Source organism: Cervus elaphus, chromosome 29, assembly GCF_910594005.1.
Source record: "Cervus elaphus chromosome 29, mCerEla1.1, whole genome shotgun sequence".
NCBI classification, from domain to species: Eukaryota; Metazoa; Chordata; class Mammalia; order Artiodactyla; family Cervidae; genus Cervus; species Cervus elaphus.
Window position 1 is genome coordinate 7,638,037 of NC_057843.1, and position 19,928 is coordinate 7,657,964.

Genomic DNA, 19,928 nt, shown 5'->3' on the forward strand with positions numbered 1-19,928 from the left:
AAAATATATGGCACATTTTCTTTTCATTTTGTTTTCCACAGCAGCTTATATAATATTCATAGACAGGCAGTCTAGTTCTATTTTTCCCAAGTATCATAATCTTATCATACATTAAAATACAAATTTAAGGAAAAGCCATTGCATAATTCATAGAGATGAAAGTGAAGGAGTGCAAAATTATTCAAGCATGTTCAATACAGTCTCACTCTGAACCTTTCCTGAACTTTGACACACAGGTTCTTACTCTTCATTTACATTACAAGCCAGACTGAATAATGAATATGTAGTGGGTTTGCCTGAAGACACCTTGGTTAAAACCATCCCAGAAAAAAAAAAAGCAACAATTAAAACAACTTCATTCATTACATTTTTATTATATTAATAGCTTTGCTCTGAAAATTTTATGTTTGACTGATAAAGTGAAAGTGTTAGTCACTGAATCATGTCTGACTCTTTGAGACCCCGTGAACTGCAGCCCACCAGGCTCCTCTGTCCATGGGATTCTCCAGGGAAGAATACAGGAGTATGGGACTTCCTTGGTGGTCTGGTAGTTAAGACTCCCAATGCAGGGAACCCAGGTTTGATTCCTGGTCAGGGAACTAGATCCTACATGCCACAACTAAGACCTGGTGCAACCAAATTTTAAAAAAGAAAAGAGTACTGGACTGGGCAGCCATTCCCTTCTCCAAGGGATCTTTCTGATCCCAGGGATCAAATCCCAGTCTCCTACATTATAGTCAGATTCTTTACATCTGAGCCACTAGGGAAGCCCCATTAGGGTGTTTTGTTTTTTTTTAACAGCTTCATATCATGAAATACATTGTTAAACACTTAATTGAAAATTATTGCCACATTATAGGAAGACATTTAAAGATACTACAAATGATTTACATAGAATTTTATCAATTTCTACTCATTGACAAAGACAATTTTATATTTCATTGTTTTATGCACCTGAAACATCTCATTGTTGAACACAAAGTGTATCAATAATTTACTGAAATTAGAATAAAGCTAGTGATAGGAGATTAAAAAGGAATATTGATGAAGCCCCCACACAGGAAGTAGATATGAAAAAACACATGATGCACTGTCCTTAAGGGGATGGGGGAGACTTACTTAGTTGGAATATATTAAGTAAAAGTCATCTCTTGATAAACTTTTTTTTTTTTAAATCACTTAAAGCTGTGTCACAGCGGAAGAGGCTGCATTCAGAATAATGAACTCTCGGTTGCTCTAAGAGTTTCAGGAGAATGTGGGTAATTCAGGAGCATTCTGGTACATTTTGTACCCGGATTGTACCACAGATGGTGATGATTCTGACACTGGAAGCAAAGCTGAACTGAAACAACTCAAAGGTTTATCTTTAATTTTTAAATATAAAGACGTAAATGAGAAATAATTACAATGAATACGAAGAAAGAAAAATTATAAAACATTCAGTGATAAATTGAGTATTATTAGAAGAATAAGTTTGTGTATGTTCATGTCAATTGTTTTCACTTGTGGAACTCTTGTCAATAACCCAGAGTTCCATACTTACTTGGAACATACCAAATTCAGCCCTCAGAACTATGTCAGGTATCTAGAAGGTGCTACAGGAATGTTTGTTAAACCAATGATTGAATTATATAATCTCATGTTGAACACCAGTGTGTATACGTGTTCAAAAATGTGTGTAAGGGATATTAACGTACAGCCAGGAATCAAAATCATTATTTTTTAAAATAATACTCTACCACTATCAAAACCCTTTTAATGTGTTTTATATGTAGTACTAGTTATTACTGATTGTCTTTCGGAAGAATTGTTTGACAAATATTTAGTCATTCTTCAAACACAGTCCAAGCAGTGTTTTATAATTCTATCACTAATAGTTGGAGAAAAATTTGACTCACATAGCTTTGTTCTTATGTTTTTGAGCCAAAATATTCTGGTTTCATAAATAAGAGATGGCCAAGTCAAAAGACTGCACTGCTTGTATTTCCCACCAGAAATCACTGATATTGCAAAACACATCACAGAATTAAGAACATCTTCCTAGAAAAGCTGACTTTTTTTTGCATTTCCAGTTTGAAGACATTTATCCCACGAACAACAGCAATGATAAGTGTGTGTGCACACATGCACATGTGTGTTTGGGGGAAGGGAAGCAAAGAGATGAAGGCAACATAAAAATGGTAGAAGAAAGAATGAGTAAGAGTATCCTAGCAACTGGCTCAGGATTCTGTTCTTTAGGCTGATTTCTGGTAGAAGCTTCTCCAGATATTTCCCTGCCTGAGTTATTTTCAAATCCTCAGGGGCTATATTTTACACATGGACTCTAGGCATCCTTGTTATCAAAGAATACGTGCTTCACTTTTTAAGTATTTAGAACAACAACTGTTTCCTTATGGAAGTTGAGTATATTTTTAAAGAGGAATGGTGGCTGGGATAAAAGTTTAATTTTAAAGTTATTAAATTAACACAGTTCCTTCCTACTGTGTCCTACTTGCTTATTCACAGAGAGTTTATATAGCAATAAGAATAAAACAAACAAAAAAATAAAGAATAAAACGAGATTGCTATATTTTATCACTCTTTGTTGGGCCTTCCCTTGTAGCTCAGATGGTAAAGACTCTGCCTTCAATGCAGGAGACCCAGGTTCAATCCCTGGGTTAGGAAGATCCCCTGAAGAACGGAATGGCTACCCACTCCAGTATTTCTGTCTGGAGGATCCCGTGGACAGAGGAGCCTGGCAGGCTACAGTCCATGGGGTCTCAAAGAGTCAGACACAACTTAGTAACTAACACTTTCACTTCACTTTTCATCACTGTTTGTAATACTTGAACCAGAAAATAAAAACCAATGCATCTGCTGAGGAAGACAGATCAGTTATTATGGGTGTTTTATTTGTATTCAATCAAGGGGGAACCTGTGTGTTCATATGCACTGTAGTTTCTAAAATATTTAATTGAAAAGCAGCCCACTGTCTTCTAGACACAAACTTAAATTCTTATCATTTTTTAGCATCCCTCATTAAGAGATGAGTTGGTGAACTTGAAGGTCTAAAATAAGTCATGGAAACTGAGATGGTGACTGTTTGCTTAGTTAAAGGTTGTTATTCACTGATCACTGGGATGGAGAAGATTGTTTCTGCACTGCTATGAATGGTCCCAAGAAGAGGATACAATAAGGAATTATGTAGGCATTGTGGAGAAGAAGATTTGGTTGCCATTATACTCAAAATTGCAGTCTTTTTTGGAATTCTAATCCTCATGGTCTTACCTTTCGACTGCTCGTTGTTCAGACAGGCTCAGCTAAGGAAAGTGGTCTTGTCAAAAATTTTGGAAAAACTGCACCAGAAAATCCTTTAGTTTTGCTTGAGCAAATTAGTTCAGGATACAGTCTTAAGAAATATTGAAATTTGTCACTTTAAAAAGTTGTGCAGTTTTTGCAACCCAATTCTTCTCTGAAATGCACATGACAGTGGCAATTCTGTATAGTCTGCCAGAGCTGGTGATGGTGCTAAAAGTTCCAATATGTCTATAATTGCGTGTAACTCAGTCCAAAAGCCAAGGATAGGCAATATAATGATCTAGTTTAAAAATTGAATACCCAAATGAACAAGCAAAATATCATTATCATAATTGTTCTTGATAAGTAAATATAACTCAAAAGACAAATTTGCAATTATAAAGGTGCAGAAACTATTCTTTGAGTCACTGAAACAATTTCCAACTAATCCCCTAAATGAACTAACATAAATATTAATGCATAGGCCCTAGTTTCATTGACGATATTTGCCTTGGATAGACTGTTAAAATTAAAATGCCTTGAGGTGGAACCCATACTTATTCTTTTCATGTGTTTCAGTCAAGTTCTTTACCTTGCAGTCTTTGCCTTGTCAGCATTAATGAGTATGGACAGACAGACTATATAAGTCAGTGCTGTGTCCTTAGGGTGTTTCGCTTTTCTTTACTAGGTCAGCATCAACTAGATGAGAAATACAGATGGTATATGCTCATAAATTTTGAGAACTTCTCTTGTTATCTATGTTTCAAGGTCTGTGAAATCTATTTAGAGTTGGAGACAGGACCTCAAAGATTACTAATGATTCATTGGTCTAAGAACTGTGGCTTATATGCCTTCTGAGTTTCATTCTGAGAGAGCTCTAACTGGTTGTTAGAGGACACCTGTGAATGTCAGTGTTGCCCACTTCCTATTTATTTAATATTGAAACATTTTCTATGTTTAGTATTGGCAAGTCCCATCTTTCCTTGAGTACTTATCATGGAATGTGTGCTTTATAGATGAAAGAACAATTTAGCTGCCAATATAACTCAGTCTTCCAAAGTGAAGCAGGTTGAGGTATATCATGTTAAGAATAGAAAACTGTATTTTTAAAAACAGGGTGAAAGACATTCAGAAAAGGGAATGTATAGTACGGAGGATACACTTATTTTTCTCTTAAAATCATAATTATATAAGTTGCACGGAGTGCTAAAACAGTTAACAACTTTCTCTCTTCCATCAAACATGCAGCCTTATTTTCTCACTGTTTTGCCCTAAAATTTCCATTATCTTCCATAAGATCCTGGGAATTTATAAGCACAATGAATGTACCCATATTTTAGGGATATACAGATTGAAAGCATCTGTAATTTAAAATTAAAGTAAAAGTTGTTAGAATGAATATACCTATAGAATAGGAATTGACTATAGGATCAGTAGTCAGTACAGCCCCTTAAATTCAGCTAATGAGGGAGGCATAGGCTCTCCAGGTGAGTAAGTGTTCTGGAGAAACATCCAGAAAGTATGGAGACATTTTAGAAACCCTTGGCTTTCTGCTTCTACAGCAACTTTCTGGAATCTGTTTTAAATAGTAAAGAAAGTTCTAGGTCCTCACTATACTTAAACTCCAATTCTAATAGCTGGGAAAGAAAAAGATGTTACATGGTATATGCTAAGGTATCAATACAGGGTTTCCTAAAATTCACATGCAACCACAGATTTCAGTGGTTGAGATACAAAATTAGAAAAAAAGTGAAGCAAATTGCATGTAGAAAAATAACAAACTTTCTAATGTGACCATTTCAAAATGCTTCAGAATATCCATATTGGAATTTCAACCTATGTGTGAGTACTCAGGGCATATGCACACATTTTAATTTACACATCATTAATAGATTTGCAATTGGTTTAATTTGAAATATCAGGGTTTGACACAGGGTCATTTAGGCAAATACTGCCTTAGGATACTAATTACAATAAAGTTTCACCATTTTAAAGGGTATCTAGGAGTTCATTTTAAAAGGTATCTTCGGGAGTTGGTGATGGACAGGGAAGCCTGGTGTGCTGCTGCAGTCCATGGGGTCACAAAGAGTCGGACACAACTGAGCGACTGAACTGATCTGAATTGAGGAGTTCATTAAAGGGGACAGGTTCCTTTAAACTTTTTGGATTCAGATATATTTGTGATGTCACTATTGCCATATGAGTGAAACATCAGAGTATTTTATTTTATTTTTTTGGCTGTACCATGCGGCATGTGGGATCTTAGTTACCCTATCAGGGATTAAACCTGTGCCCCCTCCATTGGAAGCACAGAGTCTTAATCACTAGACTGCCAGGGAACTCCATTTTAAATTTAAAAAATAATTTTTTCAGAGTATTTTCTTTGCATATATATAAGTATATATATACCTAAGTAAAATTTAATACTTTTGAGATAGAGAGATTTCTACCATATCAACGCCCTTGCTGAAAAAGTTGTTTCATGGCTAGTATTTTTGTATACTAGTGGCTAGTATATGTATTGGAAACATTCCAAGTTTCAAGCTTAAAAAAAGAGACACTTTTAATATTCTCAAATGTAAAAACAAGTGATGTTCATAAATTTCTTTAGGGACGTAGGTTCATTGCCTATGTCTATGTATGTCTAAGCAAACATTGTATGTTTGCTTTGGCAGAATTCATTTAATTTAAGCAATGATGAAGAACTTTAAAAATAAGATGTATGAAGTATAGAAAAATGTATTCAAGTATTTCAGAGATATGTTGAGACAACACATAGCTTATCATCGATTTAAACCCACTAGCTTATCCTCAGAGAACACAAACAACATATCAAGCTTTAATCTACCTTTAGTACAAGAATATATTTCCATGATTTTGGTTCATAAACACTCAATGAAGAAGGACATGTTTAACTTCGAGATGCAGAGTCCTCAAAATAAAGTACCTAGTAGTATCTTCTGCTGTGGCATTTTCATTTAATGGCAACCCTTTTCCCCCCCTAATTATATTTTAAATTACCTACAAAGTAAGAAAATTTGGTGTTTTAGTAGCAAAAATTGCCAAATATACATTATTTTTAAATTTGCTTTTTTAAAAGTACAATTAGGTAGACCAAAGTTCAATAACATTGAAACATTTTAGCTTTAAATGGAAGCTCTTGCTTTTAGTTTAATAACAGTTAAAGATCAGAAAATAGTACCATCTTGTTCAGAAGTGCCTTATTTATCCCTCTTAAATCTGATTTAGTTGTTTTCTTCATGATTAAACCTTTCTCTGTCAGTAATTTGGCTTGAGTTTCCATCTAGAGAATCTGACCAGTAATTAAACATTTTTAAAAAGGATTATAGAGCTTTTTAAAAATACAACACTGATGCAAAAAATAGCAAAAAATAGCAAAACTGTAATCAGAGTCTGGTTCAACTTAACCCCAAAACTCTATCATGTATTTGCACCTAATTACACTGCACGAAATGAGTTAATGCCCCATTGTAGTTGAAATAATTCCATGGGGTTGCTGATAAGTTTTAAGTAAAATTTTTATTTAGAATTATTCACAACTAGTGGATGTCTTATATATTGAAATTATTAATTCATAAATACAAAACAATCAATTCTCATGTATAGAAGTGACTTATTTATATAATTTAGAATTAAAATCTTCCTTCCTTATGTTTAGGGCTATGAGTTGGAACCCATATAACTTTGATGGAAAGTCTGTTCTTATTTTAAAAAATCTTCCTAAATCTATTTTGGTTTTCATTAAATTCATTTTTACCAAAATGTAAATACTATAATCCTACTGAATTTTAAAGCCTCATTCTAAACTAAAATATAAAAGTCTTACTGAACTTTGTTCAACTACATCAAAACAATAAACATAATTACTTACAGATGATTAACCAACTATTAAAAATCTAACAAAACAAAGATGCTGGCTTGAATTTTTTCAGTGCTTGGCAACAAAGAAAAATACATAGCTATAACACTTTTTAAAAACAATAATGTTTTTAGTATATCTACATTCATTCACAGATATATAAAGTTAAGAAAAGTAGATTTTATGTATAATATGATTGCTTAGGCCATTAAAAACATTTCCAAAGAGGGAAATTTGATATTTTAAACAATTAAATTTAGTATATAAACAATAAAAGTTTTTTACTTTAATCTTTTGATTTTAATTTTCTATTACTTAAGTTGGTTCTATAACATTTGTATGTACAATTTTCTGTTGTTATTGAGTGAATTTGTCACTTAACTATCTGATTATTTTTGTTTTGTAACTATAAGAAAATATTTTAAAGCCTCAAGCTACATTTTTAAAATCTTCAACATTTCCTGTTTTTCCTTTTTAAAAGTTTTCTGTGCAAATTTAACTTTTGTGATATTTAATACTGAATTGAAAAATCAAAGAATTTTAAAGCAGTTTTCACATGTACTATTATGTGACATCATATTATATAGAAACACATTTACAATAATATGTCCACTTGTAAAATTTACTATGAAAGAACAGATAATCTTAATGAAATAGAATCCCAATAATACACATATTTTGTATTCATTAAAAGAATCATAACTGCCTCATGACTTTGCATAGCAAGTCATAATCATACCTTTCCATACGTCACTTGAGCACAATGGTCATCATTTGTAAACCACACACACACACACACACACACATACACACACAGAAACACCCTTAGGCAAAAAGCCTTCCCTCTGAGTTACCACACTTGATTGAGTTTGCACACTTGCACACTCCCCGAGACTTAATCTTGCTGCTGATGAATATCCTCATGCCTAAGAATTTTATAGATAACCCAGTAGAAAATATTAAAAATCAAAAAGGCTAATGGGAAGCCGGCTCGGGAGATGGTGTCAATCTTCTTGGCCCGGTCGATAAAGACCTTCCTCATCTCATCTGGGCTCTTCGGCATTACTTGGACAGGATGGTTGGGGCCCTTTGGGGTCACACCTTCTTTGCTTTGCAGACACGGCCCCATTCCATAAGCTGTGAAGCTGAACCGGCTTTCCCTTATCTCATCATCCTGTCATAAGAAAAACAGAAGCACTGAAGTCATAGAATAAGGCAAGGCATGTATAACAAGTGCTTCAGAACCATAACTGAGGCTTTATCATGATGAATGATAACATTATTATAATGAAAAGATAAAGCATATCAAGGTGAGTTGACTTTTGTTCCCAGTCAAGTTTTAATGATTTATCCTGCTGTATCATATACATGAGTCCATTCAATAAAACTCTCAAGTGTTATGTTTTAATGGAAAAACTAAATATTCTGGTATTCTCTACATATTGCCAGACCATCTAAATAAACTGGGCAAGAAAAAATTCTATTTGGCTAATAAGTTATCCAACATCTGTTGGGTCATCAAAAAAGCAAGAGAGTTTCAGAAAAACATCTACTTCTGCATTATTGACTATGCCAAAGCCTTTGACTGTGTGAATCACAATAAACTGTGGAAAATTCTTCAAGATACGGGAATACCAGACCACCTGACCTGCCTCTTCAGAAATCTGTATGCAGGTCAAGAAGCAACAGTTAGGACTGGACATGGAACAACAGACTGGTTCCAAATTGGGAAAGGGGTATGTCAAGGCTGGATATTGTCACCCTGCTTATTTAACTTACATGCAGAGTACATCATGAAAAATGCTGGGCTGGATGAAGCACAAGCTGGAATCAAGATTACTGGGAGAAATATCAATAACCTCAGATATGCAAATGACAACTCTCTTATGGCAGAAAGTGAAGAAGAACTAAAGAGCCTCTTGATGAAAGTGAAAGAGGAGAGTGAAAAAGCTGGCTTAATACTCAACATTCAGAAAACTAAGATCATGGCATACAGTCCCATCACTTCATGGCAAATAGATTGGGAAACAGTGGAAACAGTGGCTGACTTTATTTTTTGGGGCTCCAAAATCACTGCAGATGGTGACTGCAGCCAGGAAATTAAAAGATGCTTGCTGCTTGGAAGAAAAGTTATGACCAACCTAGACAGCAAATTGAAAAGCAGAGACATTACTTTGCCATCAAAGGTCCATCTGGTCAAAGCTATGGCTTTTCCAGTAGTCAAGTATGGATGTGAGAGTTGGACTATAAAGAAAGCTGAGCACTGAAGAATTGATACTTTTGAACTGTGGTGTTGGAGAAGACTTGAGAGTCCCTTGGACTGCAAGGAGATCCAACCAGTCCATCCTAAAGGAAATCGGTCCTGAATATTCATTGGAAGGACTGATGCTGAAGCTGAAACTCCAATGCTTTGGCCACCTGATGCGAAGAACTGACTCATTTGAAAAGACCCTGATGCTGGGAAAGATTGAAGGTGGGAGAAGGGGATGACAGAGGATGAGATGGCTGGATGGCATCACCGACTCAATGGACATGAGTTTGAATATGCTCTGGGAGTTGTTGATGGACAGAAAAGCCTAGCGTGCTACAGTCCATGGGATCGCAAAGAGTCGGACACGACTGAGCAACTGAACTGAATGGAAGATGTATAAGTAACTGACTTTTGAGTAAATAAGTCTGAAATGAAAGCTGATGACCCAAAGTACACGTAACTGTTGTAATCTTACAAAAAAAACTGGAAATTGATTTCTTAGCAATCTTTAAAAAGGATGTTCATTTATACTGCCAATAGTTTTCACTTCTGTGGGATTGTTAAGGCTAAATAACTGTTTTCTTTGATTTTTCTCTATCTTTATGGAGAAATAATTGACACAGAACTGTATGAACTTAAGGTGTACTGCATGATGGTTTCCTTGAAAACAATGGCCTTAAGGTAACAGGAATGAGGAGTTTGTGCCCTGTGCGGTGGCTCCTGCCCTGGGGGAGCTATGTGGTGGCCTGAAGAGCCGGGGGCCAAGAAGGCGCTTGAGTGGCTGCCTCCCCACCCCCAAGATGCAGATGCTGCGTCTGGTGTATTATCTGCCTTGTCTGCTCCTAGAGGACTGAATAAACACAATATCAGGTTGAAGTCTGTTGCGTCTGGAGGGTCTGACTGACAGTTTGAACCCAAAACCTCAGCAGTGGTGATGGAAGGTGACTTGGCTTTCAGACCCTTTCAGTGTCAATGTGGCCCAAGTTTCTGGGAGGGAGTTCTGGTGAGAACTTGACCCTGATCCTCCCTGAGTTTGAGATAGCAAACCCTGCAGGGAAAATACTGGGGATAAATTGTACTATTGGGAGACGGATGACACAGCTGTATGCCCTGTTGAATTAGCAGGAGGGTGATCATCGAGATAAAACCAGTGGGAAACTAGGTTGTAAAACAGGGGAAAGTGGTTCAAGATATAACTGAGAATTGATAATCCCTGTGCAACGGGCTTCCCAGGGGGCTCCAGTGGTAAACAACCTGACTGCAATGCAGGAGACATAAGAGATGTGGGTTCCATCCCTGGGTCTGGAAAATTCCCTGGAGGAGGGCATGGCAATCCACTCTAGTATTCTTGCCTGGGAAATCCCACGGACAGAGGAGCCTGGCAGGCTACAATCCATGGGAGTCTCAAAGAGTCAGACATCACTTAGTGACTAAACAAAAATTAATAATAATAATAGAAGGAAAATAAATTAGATTCCTCAAGCCTTATCCTCTTACCTACACTCTGGTAGACACGGTGATTCAGGGAGCGCCCTAGGCCTGGCTTCCCAGGAGGCTGTCCTTTGGGCAAGGAAGAAGGGGATGTATGATTTGTGGAGGAGTTTACCCCAGCAGCTGACATACTGGGTTTCACTGATGGGAAAAAAAAAAAAAAAAATCTGGGCCATTCAGAAGAAAGAGCTTGGCTAGAGAAGAATCTATCTGTCAGCTCTCTTGAGGTGACTTTTAAAACTCAGACTGAAAAGAGCAAAAATGGACAGGATTCCTATGAAAGGTTTCCTGGCAGGTTGTCGCCAGTCGGGAGGAAGGAAATGGTTTCAAGTTACTGCAGCTGCTTCCCTTAAGGAACCCTGTTCAATCTGCTGTTTTCATCTCAGAAATTAATCCAGTGATGCCAATGGGAATGCAAACCAAAGGGGCTGACAGGGTGGCTGAATTGACTCCATCTGCAAAGACAGAAAGAAGTCTGAAGGCCAAGTTCTCCTTGCCCAGTTCTGAGTGGGGTCCCAGACTGTGCCATGGTTAACACTGAATAGCCATGGGTGGTAAAAACAGCTCTTTGGGACTGTGGAAGCCAGTGTACCATGTGCAATCAGACTGTTGGAAAATGAGAAGATGATATTAAGAATAATATTAAGAAGCTGATGGGGCACAGTGATGCTGGGTTCATAGGCATCACGGTCATAGTAGAATGACCATGATGACATGCAGATAGGAAAATAAGGGACTAAGATATATCTAGTGGGCTTCCCTTGTAGCTCATGGACAGAGGAGCCTGGCAGCCTACAGTCCATGGGGTTGCAGGAGTCGGACACGACTTAACAACTAAACCACCACCAAGATATATCCCTGATGGCTCAGTTGGTAAAGAATCCATCTGCAATGCAGGAGATCCTGGTTTGGTTCCTGGGTTGGGAAGCTCCTCTGGAGAAAGGGAAAGGCTATCCACTCCAGTATTCTGGCCTAGAGAATTCCAAGGACTGTATAGTCCATGGGGTTGCAAATAGTCGGACACGAGTGAGCAACTTTCACTTTCACTTTCAAGATACATCCAGTAGGTGGCATCAGCCAACGACTAAATGTATTAATATAATTGGAAAGGATGTGACCATGAATGAAGGGCCTGGCCATTTTCTGTCTTGAGCCTAATCTTGGGCTATGGTTCCTTATGCCTGCTGCATGCAGTCATGTCCAGCTCTTTGACGGCTGAACACTTGAGTTCACTAAGGAAATCCCCCCAACAGCCTCTACCAGATGGACATGGCAAAAACTGTTTAGGAGTTTCATTATAGGAACTCCCGGGTAGAAACTAGATAGAGTCCCCATCTAGTTGCTGGCTCAGAAGGAAACTATGTGCCAAGGCAGATGTCTTAGACTGGCTTTTGACATAGTCATGGTGGTGTCTGAACCATGCGGCAATGGATATAACATGTCCCTCTGTTGCCCACTGAAGCCATTGATGTGGTCAGAGCTTGTCCAGAATATTAACAAGATTAAAAAAAAAATTGCTCGAAAATTGCCTTTGGATTCACTCTCCCGAGGACAAGCGCTAACACAAAGCTGACAGATGGAATGCCACTAGGGTCTTTGCCCAGAGCTCTTAGAGAAGTCAACTGACTATAGAAGAAATAGGGCTTCCCTGGTGGCTCAGACAGTAAAGAATCTGCCTGCAATGTGGGAGATCTGGGTTCGATTGCTGGATTGGGAAGATCCCCTGGAGAAGGGAATAGCTACCCACTCCAGTATTCTTGCCAGAAGAACTCCATGGACAGAGGAGTCTCACAGGCTACAGTCCATGGAGTCACAAAGAGTTGGACAAAACTGAGTGACTTTGAGAGAGAGAGTCCATATTGGGCTTTGTTTACACTATAACAAAAGCCACAGCTGAAAATACTATTTATGGCTTGAAACAGGCACTTTTATATCAGTCTGGGCCCCTGGAATAGATCTCTTTGGATAAAGGAACACATTTACAAATGATCAGTGTATAAAATGGCCCAAGAGCACAACATAGTAAGGGTATATCAAATTCCATCAGCTCACAGAGCAGTGTTTTAAACAGAAATTAAAACATTATTACTATAAGACTCAGATCATAAACAATAGAAGCTATATTGAAACAACTTCAATAAAGACTTTAAAAATAACCCACACAAAAAATAAAAATCTGAAAAAAAAAAAAAAAGAAAGAAAGAAACACCATTATCACTAAAGACAGGATGGTCAGGACATGACCAGTTGGCTGGTTGGTTCACTGGACTAGTACGCAGACCACGCGGTTACGGTAAGAAGCAAGTGTCTTTAGAAAGGTTTCTGGTTTCTGGTAGTGGACGTGTGTGTTTGGCAGCGGGGCATGGGGGGGATAGGAAGGCTATTACTTAACTCAGTCCCACCTCACAGGTTTCCCTTTTCTATCCTTTTGTATCACCTGATGTCGTGGTTTTGGGTCTACAGCTGTATTTCCCAGTTGAAGGGCTCATTTCTACGCATCATACTATATGTATTTATTTAGACTAGAAAGCCATTCATGCTCCCTGTGGAAGCGGGATCTAAAAGTCCTGTGTGCTTGAGTAGCTGGAAGGCCTCCCACTTAGATGAAGACACTTTATCTGCTGTCTCTCTTGCTTCTTATCCTACTGAATAGCTGAGCAAATGACATATGAGATCAAAGCTTATTTCTGTCTTGAAAGTACAAATGCCTCCTCAAACCTGTAATCACAGCTATGGAGCTACACTGACAAAGCCACTTTACTTTGAATATTGATTTTAATAGAAAGTGACACTTTTGAAAAATTGAAACTTTAACATCATCATGCAGCATTGGCCTAGCATGAAACCTGGCCACAACTTGTAAAATGACCATATTCTATGTGCATGCAATAATGACAGTCCAGGCCAGGACAAGATTTCTCACACTGAGGTCCATGCAACAGCTGTCTCAGAATCATTTGGAGGCATGGCTGAGATCCAGTTTTCTGGATCTCAATTGCACAGATTTTCACTCATTAACATTTAGGTTGTCCCTGTAATCTGCATTTCCAAGCTCTCCGGGTGATCATAATGCTCAAATGTGTAGAAACAAAAATTCCCAAAAGACACAATGCAGCTATCCTAGTTAGCTGGAATTCATGGTGATGTAACATTTTTTGAATTCCTCTAACACTTTCTAATTTAAATTTTAAGTGGTAGTTTATGAAAACATACTCTGTAATGACATTTGGGCTAGTACTGAGGTATTATTTTATTTTTTAACAATTCCTGTTTTTAAGTAAGGCTGTGTCTAGGAGAGGCTGTATGTGAGCCTATTTATGTGAACTGTATCTTTATTCATTTTTAAATTTATGATGGACCAAAGAATATTTTAGGAATAGAATTTTGACAATTACATTTTATAATGTGATTTGGTGCTATATCGTTTTCAAAAGCATCTGGGATATGATTTCACTAACAAATATATCATCAGTGGCTTTTCTGTTAATTTTGGAGGTGAAGAAATAGAAATCTTCCATTTCAGTAAAAATATTTCCCTTGTTAAAACCTGTCATTCAAAACCTGCCACCTGGGGGGCTTCCCAGGTGGCACAGTGGTAAAGAACCTGCCTGCCAATGCAAGAGACGCAGGTTTGATCCCTGGAGCAAGAAGATCCCCTGGAGTAGAAATGGCAAACCCATTCCAGTGTTCCTGCTTGGAAAAGTCCATGGACAGAGGAGCCTGGTGGACTACAGTTGATGAGGCCGCAGAAACTCAGACATGACTGAGTGACTAAGCACATAACTAAAAAGTATATCAAGTTATTTTATGACAACTAATTTTTTTGCTTTGTAAAACTCAGGCAAAAGATTATCCTGTGCTTATGTATGTTTACAAGTGCAGTGATATTCTTTATTCCAATTAGCACTCAAATATTTTTTTGAGATAATTCAATTTTCTGGAGCTACCTTCAGCTTGGCTTTCTAATAGAGTGAAGGCCACAAAAGCAAGGTTTAGACAAACATCTAAAACTTTTGACTCACTATAGGTTAGCCAATGTTTAAAGTTCATGATATTAAGCCCCTTTACAACTCAAAATATAGACAATAATAAAGATTAAATAGAATGAATTCAAAATGAACTAAAGAACATGGCTGATTCAAGAAGTAAAATTGAAGAAACAGCTTAGTTTACCCACAAGTCAATCGTCTCAATATGCTTCAAGCAAGTTAGAAGGATAGGCAATAAAAAATATAAAAAGTCATTTTGTTGGTGCATAATTCTTTCTGCAGGAGGACCTGTTTTCACTAAATATGGAAATGAGAAAAATGTTTCAATAATTAAGCAACAATACCATTCTGTGAAACATTCTCAGTGCTTTTCCACTTTATTTAGAGAATTATGCCAAAGATTGACTCATGTAACATGCATATTATAACTAGAATTATTACAGAAAGAAAATTCATGGGCAGATATAGTTATTCAATTGAATTTCTTCATCTTTATCATCAAACATAATATACTATCATGTATATGAGAAAAGAATTAATTTCCTATCCTCTTCTTAGTTCTAAAATAGCAACAAAAGAATCTTATCTGTTTGCTGGCATGGTGAAAGCATGAAGATTGCTAGTGAGTAGTTACAAATTATTAATCATATAACCCAGACTGAATGATGATTAATTATAACAATTGCTGTGAGATACAACAGCATTAAATATGTTACTTTCATCCTGATGTTTTCCCCCTAGTGAATACCTTTGAGATGTTGTTTATACAATGAAGAGGTTAAGTAAATTATCCTAAAGGTTGTTTTGTTTAAATAACTTTCTGTAACTTTTAATTGTCAAATAGGAAAATGACAGAAGGAGGAAAAGTAAATGGATATTAATTCCCATTTATATGATTTCAAAGTATGTAGATTTTTTTTAACGTTTTTAAATTTTTTTGAAAATTGCTAATTAACAAAACAATGGCTTGTTTTTGTTGAGAGAAATAAGCATCACTTAGAAAATTCTAAGGCTAGGTGAGGTATGTGAATGAATTAAAAGTTGTTCTCTAAAATATGTATCAGCCTAAAACAAAAATCCTGTTTATTAAACATCACCCACCCAAATATGGAAGGCTTAAAAGAATACAACTATGTATGATGTTAAAAATACTTTAGACTTACAAGTCAATTGTCAATATAAAATTCTTTGAAATTTAGCTCCCAGGAGAACCTTGCATTTATTATAGATGACATATGAATTAGCTGGGCTTCCCAGGTGGCTCAGACAGTAAAGAATTAGCCTGCAATGCAGGAGACCCAGGTTCAGTCCCTGACTTGGGAAGATACCCTGGAGAAGGGGATGGCTACCCACTCCATTATTCTTGCATGAAGAATCCCATGGATAGAGGAACCTGGTGGGCTACAGTCCATGGGATCACAAAGAGTCAGATACGACTGAGCGACTAACACTTCCACTTTCATGAAGTAGTTATAAATTAGCCAAATTTATGTTTGGTGTATTGAATTTAGATTCAGAAATGGTTTGGAGATTATTGAATTGTAAAATGTAAGCTTAAAAGGATGAATATTTTAGGTGAAACTTTATGAAAATATATATACATACATAGGGGAATTGAAAATTGAAATAATATTTTTTAAAAATCTGCATATCTGTTTCTAACTTAATGTTCTAGATTCTTTCAGTGCCAACTTATCACCATAGTGTGACATAAGATAATATTTTACAGTAGATAGCATATATAAAAAGCAGTGTGCCTATTTTATTTAACTGTGTGATGGAAGTCACTATACAGCATGTAAACTTAAGTAGAGACTATATTACTATATTGAATATTATTTTCCTAAACAGATATTTCAGAGAGGATAGAGATTAAGAAATAGTTGTATTTAACATACACTTGGAATACATGTTGCAGGAAATAATCAAATTTTTATAATTTTTCTTTTACATAAGAAGAAATTTCTAACCCCTGTACATCAGTCATTCAAGTAGAATTTAGTTTGAAGTTGTTGAGAAACTACTTTTTTTCAAGTATATATCAAATACTTACCTATTGAAAGAATATCTTCTATTTTAGAATATAGCATAAACTGACCTCCAATGGAAACTTTATAAAATAATTCCATGTATACAGGTACTACATTGCTTCCAACCATGAAGCCTCATCCATTCAACCAAAAGAGTATATATATATATTTATAATTGGGCTTCCCTGGTGGCTCACTGGTTAAGAATCTTCCTGCAATGCAAGAGACCCAGGTTCAATCCCTGAGTCAGGAAGATTCCCTGCAGAAGGGAATGGCAATCCACTCTGGTATGCTTGACTGGAAAATTCCATGGACAGAGGAGCTTGGTGGGCTACAGTCCATGGGGTCATAAAGAATCGGACACAACAGAGCGACTAACGCTTTCTTCACATTTTTCATATTTATATCTGTCCTAAATTTATATTTATTTTCACATTTATATTCTAGACCTCACAAAGGGTATTAACACAAGGCAGAAAAATCAATTATTTGTTATTCTTAATAGTTACCTTGAGTTACTTTTTAAAGTAATACAGGACATAAATACATACATAAATAAGTTTTTGTACAGATAATCAAAATACAGTCAATTATTTTAAAAAGGAAACAAGCAAAAATATACACTTGGCAATTAGTTTTTCAATCTAGAATTTGTGGTCCATTCTTATTTCATTTGCATACACAAGTAACAATATACAAGAATAAGCAGGAAGATATACTAGAACACCACGTGAATGTATTTTTGCTCAGCAAACTTGCATTATTACATTGCAAAGCAAAAGCTGTATGAAATGCATTAAAGCAATCCCATAACATCCATATTTCTCAACAAATTACATATGTTCAGAAATATTTCTGCATCTGTTTAAACCGTCCAGGACTAAAGTAATGATATCATACATGGGAAGAGCAGCTTCTAACCAAAACACTTCTGTATCATGCATACACCCACACACACAGCACTGGGGATAAGCATTTATGGCAGGGTGCGGTGGTGTGTGATTGGCACACAGCAGGCTAAAACAGTGTGGGGTGGGGAAATTTGGATACAAGTGGGAACGTGTATTCTTTCACAGTATACAAAAAGGATCCCTTGTACCTTTACAGGGGAAAAGGTAAGGTGTAAAAGATCGCATGCAGTGCCTAGGCCAAATGCTAAACCAAGTTAAAACTTTCCCCAGAATAATATGTTTATCAGTGTAAGGCCCTTTGTTATGTGAAGTTTTCTATAATGGGGCAATTTTATTTACTGCTTCTTCTGCCGAATTAAAATACTATGAAAAACATGCAAATCAGTACTCATAAAAGGAAAGGGTATTCAGTTAATTTTTAGACTTATCTTGATTATATTAATTTAATAATTTAGATTGCTCAGACTGTCACTAAGCAAAGTAGATACTTTTGGTTTTTTTTTTAATGATGAATTCATTTGGCCCAGAGGGCTATAGGTTGAGAAAAATTGTTTTCAAAAAGTGAAAATGATCAACCTTAATTATCATCAACCTGAATGATAATTAGAATGTTATAAAAATAAATGTGATGCATATATTTCTAATCAAATGTATTTTCATTTATTGTATTTGTAAAATGTATTTGCATTTTCTTAAATAATATAGTTAGTAAACCATATTGTTTCTTTTTTAAAAAATAAGTATTTATTGAATGCTAGCAAAGGAAATCTGTATTTTCATCAGAGTTATTTTCGTACTGTTTTGTCATGCAATATCTAATTGAATATATATTTCATACTAACACTCCTTATATACTGTTTAGTTACTGAAAATTTAAATGTATACCTCTCCCAAAGAGGCAACTATGCATCATTATGAAAATTCAAAGCAATGAATTTTTTTAAAAAATTAGTTAGGATAATTGCATAAAACTAATTGGATCATGTGAATTTTCCCCCCAGGGATGAAAATTGAAGTAGGTAGTTACAGTGGGAACAACTATGAAATTTTAGTAGAAAATAAAAATAATAGAGGGAGTATTATAATATAGGAATATAATTAATAACGACTTTAAAATAATCTTTGATCTAGATACTTGTTATGAAATTAAGACCACTTCACTATTCATCCAACAGTATGTCTGTTGTGTATTCACCTAGTTATGTCTATTCTTAACTGAGATTTGTGGTAAAAATCATCAGGAGAGGTATTTTTTAATATACTTTATTCCAGAAATTTTAATTTAGTAGACTGGACTGTTTGAATATGATTTCCCAAGCTAAATTCTTGGCTTTGAGTATATTTAAAATGTAATCAGAGTCATATATTATGGATCTCCAAGTCAAATTACTAATATGCTCTACTGTAGATTACATTTCTAAACACTTAGCCATTCTAATTGGAGGTGTGTCCTTGTGATCTATTTTTAATCAAACATTTTTAAGGATGCTGAAGTCAAAACCAAAATCACTCATTTACTCTAAAGAATCTCAACATATCTTAACATTAAAAATAGTTTCTAAAGATACATAAGCTGGAGAAAGCATTTTATTTTTAGGTCTATTTTCTGGCAAGAGGAGCTGTTTTTAGAACTTATTTGTACAAATAAACGTCCCATCTATTTTGCAACTATTTTTGTCAAAGTGTATGATTATTTTCTCTACAGACAATATTATAAGATACATGTGATATTTCTGTTTAATATATATTTAAAAATTATTTTGACCAAACAAACAGCTCAGTTCATAGAATGAAAGATAACATTTCAAATTATTTTTACTGAGTGAAGAGAGACAAAGGGAATTGTTAGAAGAAGAGAATACCCTTAGCTGAAGGGGATTGGTGGTAGATCAGCTTTAAGTGTGCAGGGGTCTGTGTTTCCCCACCCAACACTGCCTGAGTGCAGAGGATGCTGTCTGCTTTTTTTTTAAACTGATGACCGCATTCTTCTACTTAGAGTTAAGAAAACGAATTTACCGTGTCTGAGAAACGGTAAAACTTCTCCAATGCAAAAGCTTCTGTCTGTGGGAAGGTAAAGTGGACCAACAGGGATTGAGAAAC

At 35.8% G+C, this 19,928-nt stretch overlaps 1 protein-coding gene across 2 annotated transcripts in view; it reads right to left on the reverse strand.

Moving 5' to 3' along the window:
* Positions 1-7,816: 7,816 nt before the first annotated feature.
* The window catches only part of GLRA3 (glycine receptor alpha 3), a 184,597-nt gene continuing 172,485 nt past the window's right edge, over positions 7,817-19,928 (reverse strand). Inside the window, exons 9-10 of one of the 2 annotated variants that reach the window (XM_043891458.1) lie at positions 19,845-19,889; positions 7,817-8,330 (exon numbers count right to left, since the gene is read on the reverse strand). In XM_043891458.1, the coding sequence (XP_043747393.1) occupies positions 8,052-8,330; positions 19,845-19,889 (324 nt within the window). In that variant the 3' untranslated portion in view covers positions 7,817-8,051. The remainder of the gene's footprint in view (positions 8,331-19,844; positions 19,890-19,928) is intronic. The other variant, XM_043891459.1, reaches the window with a different exon arrangement.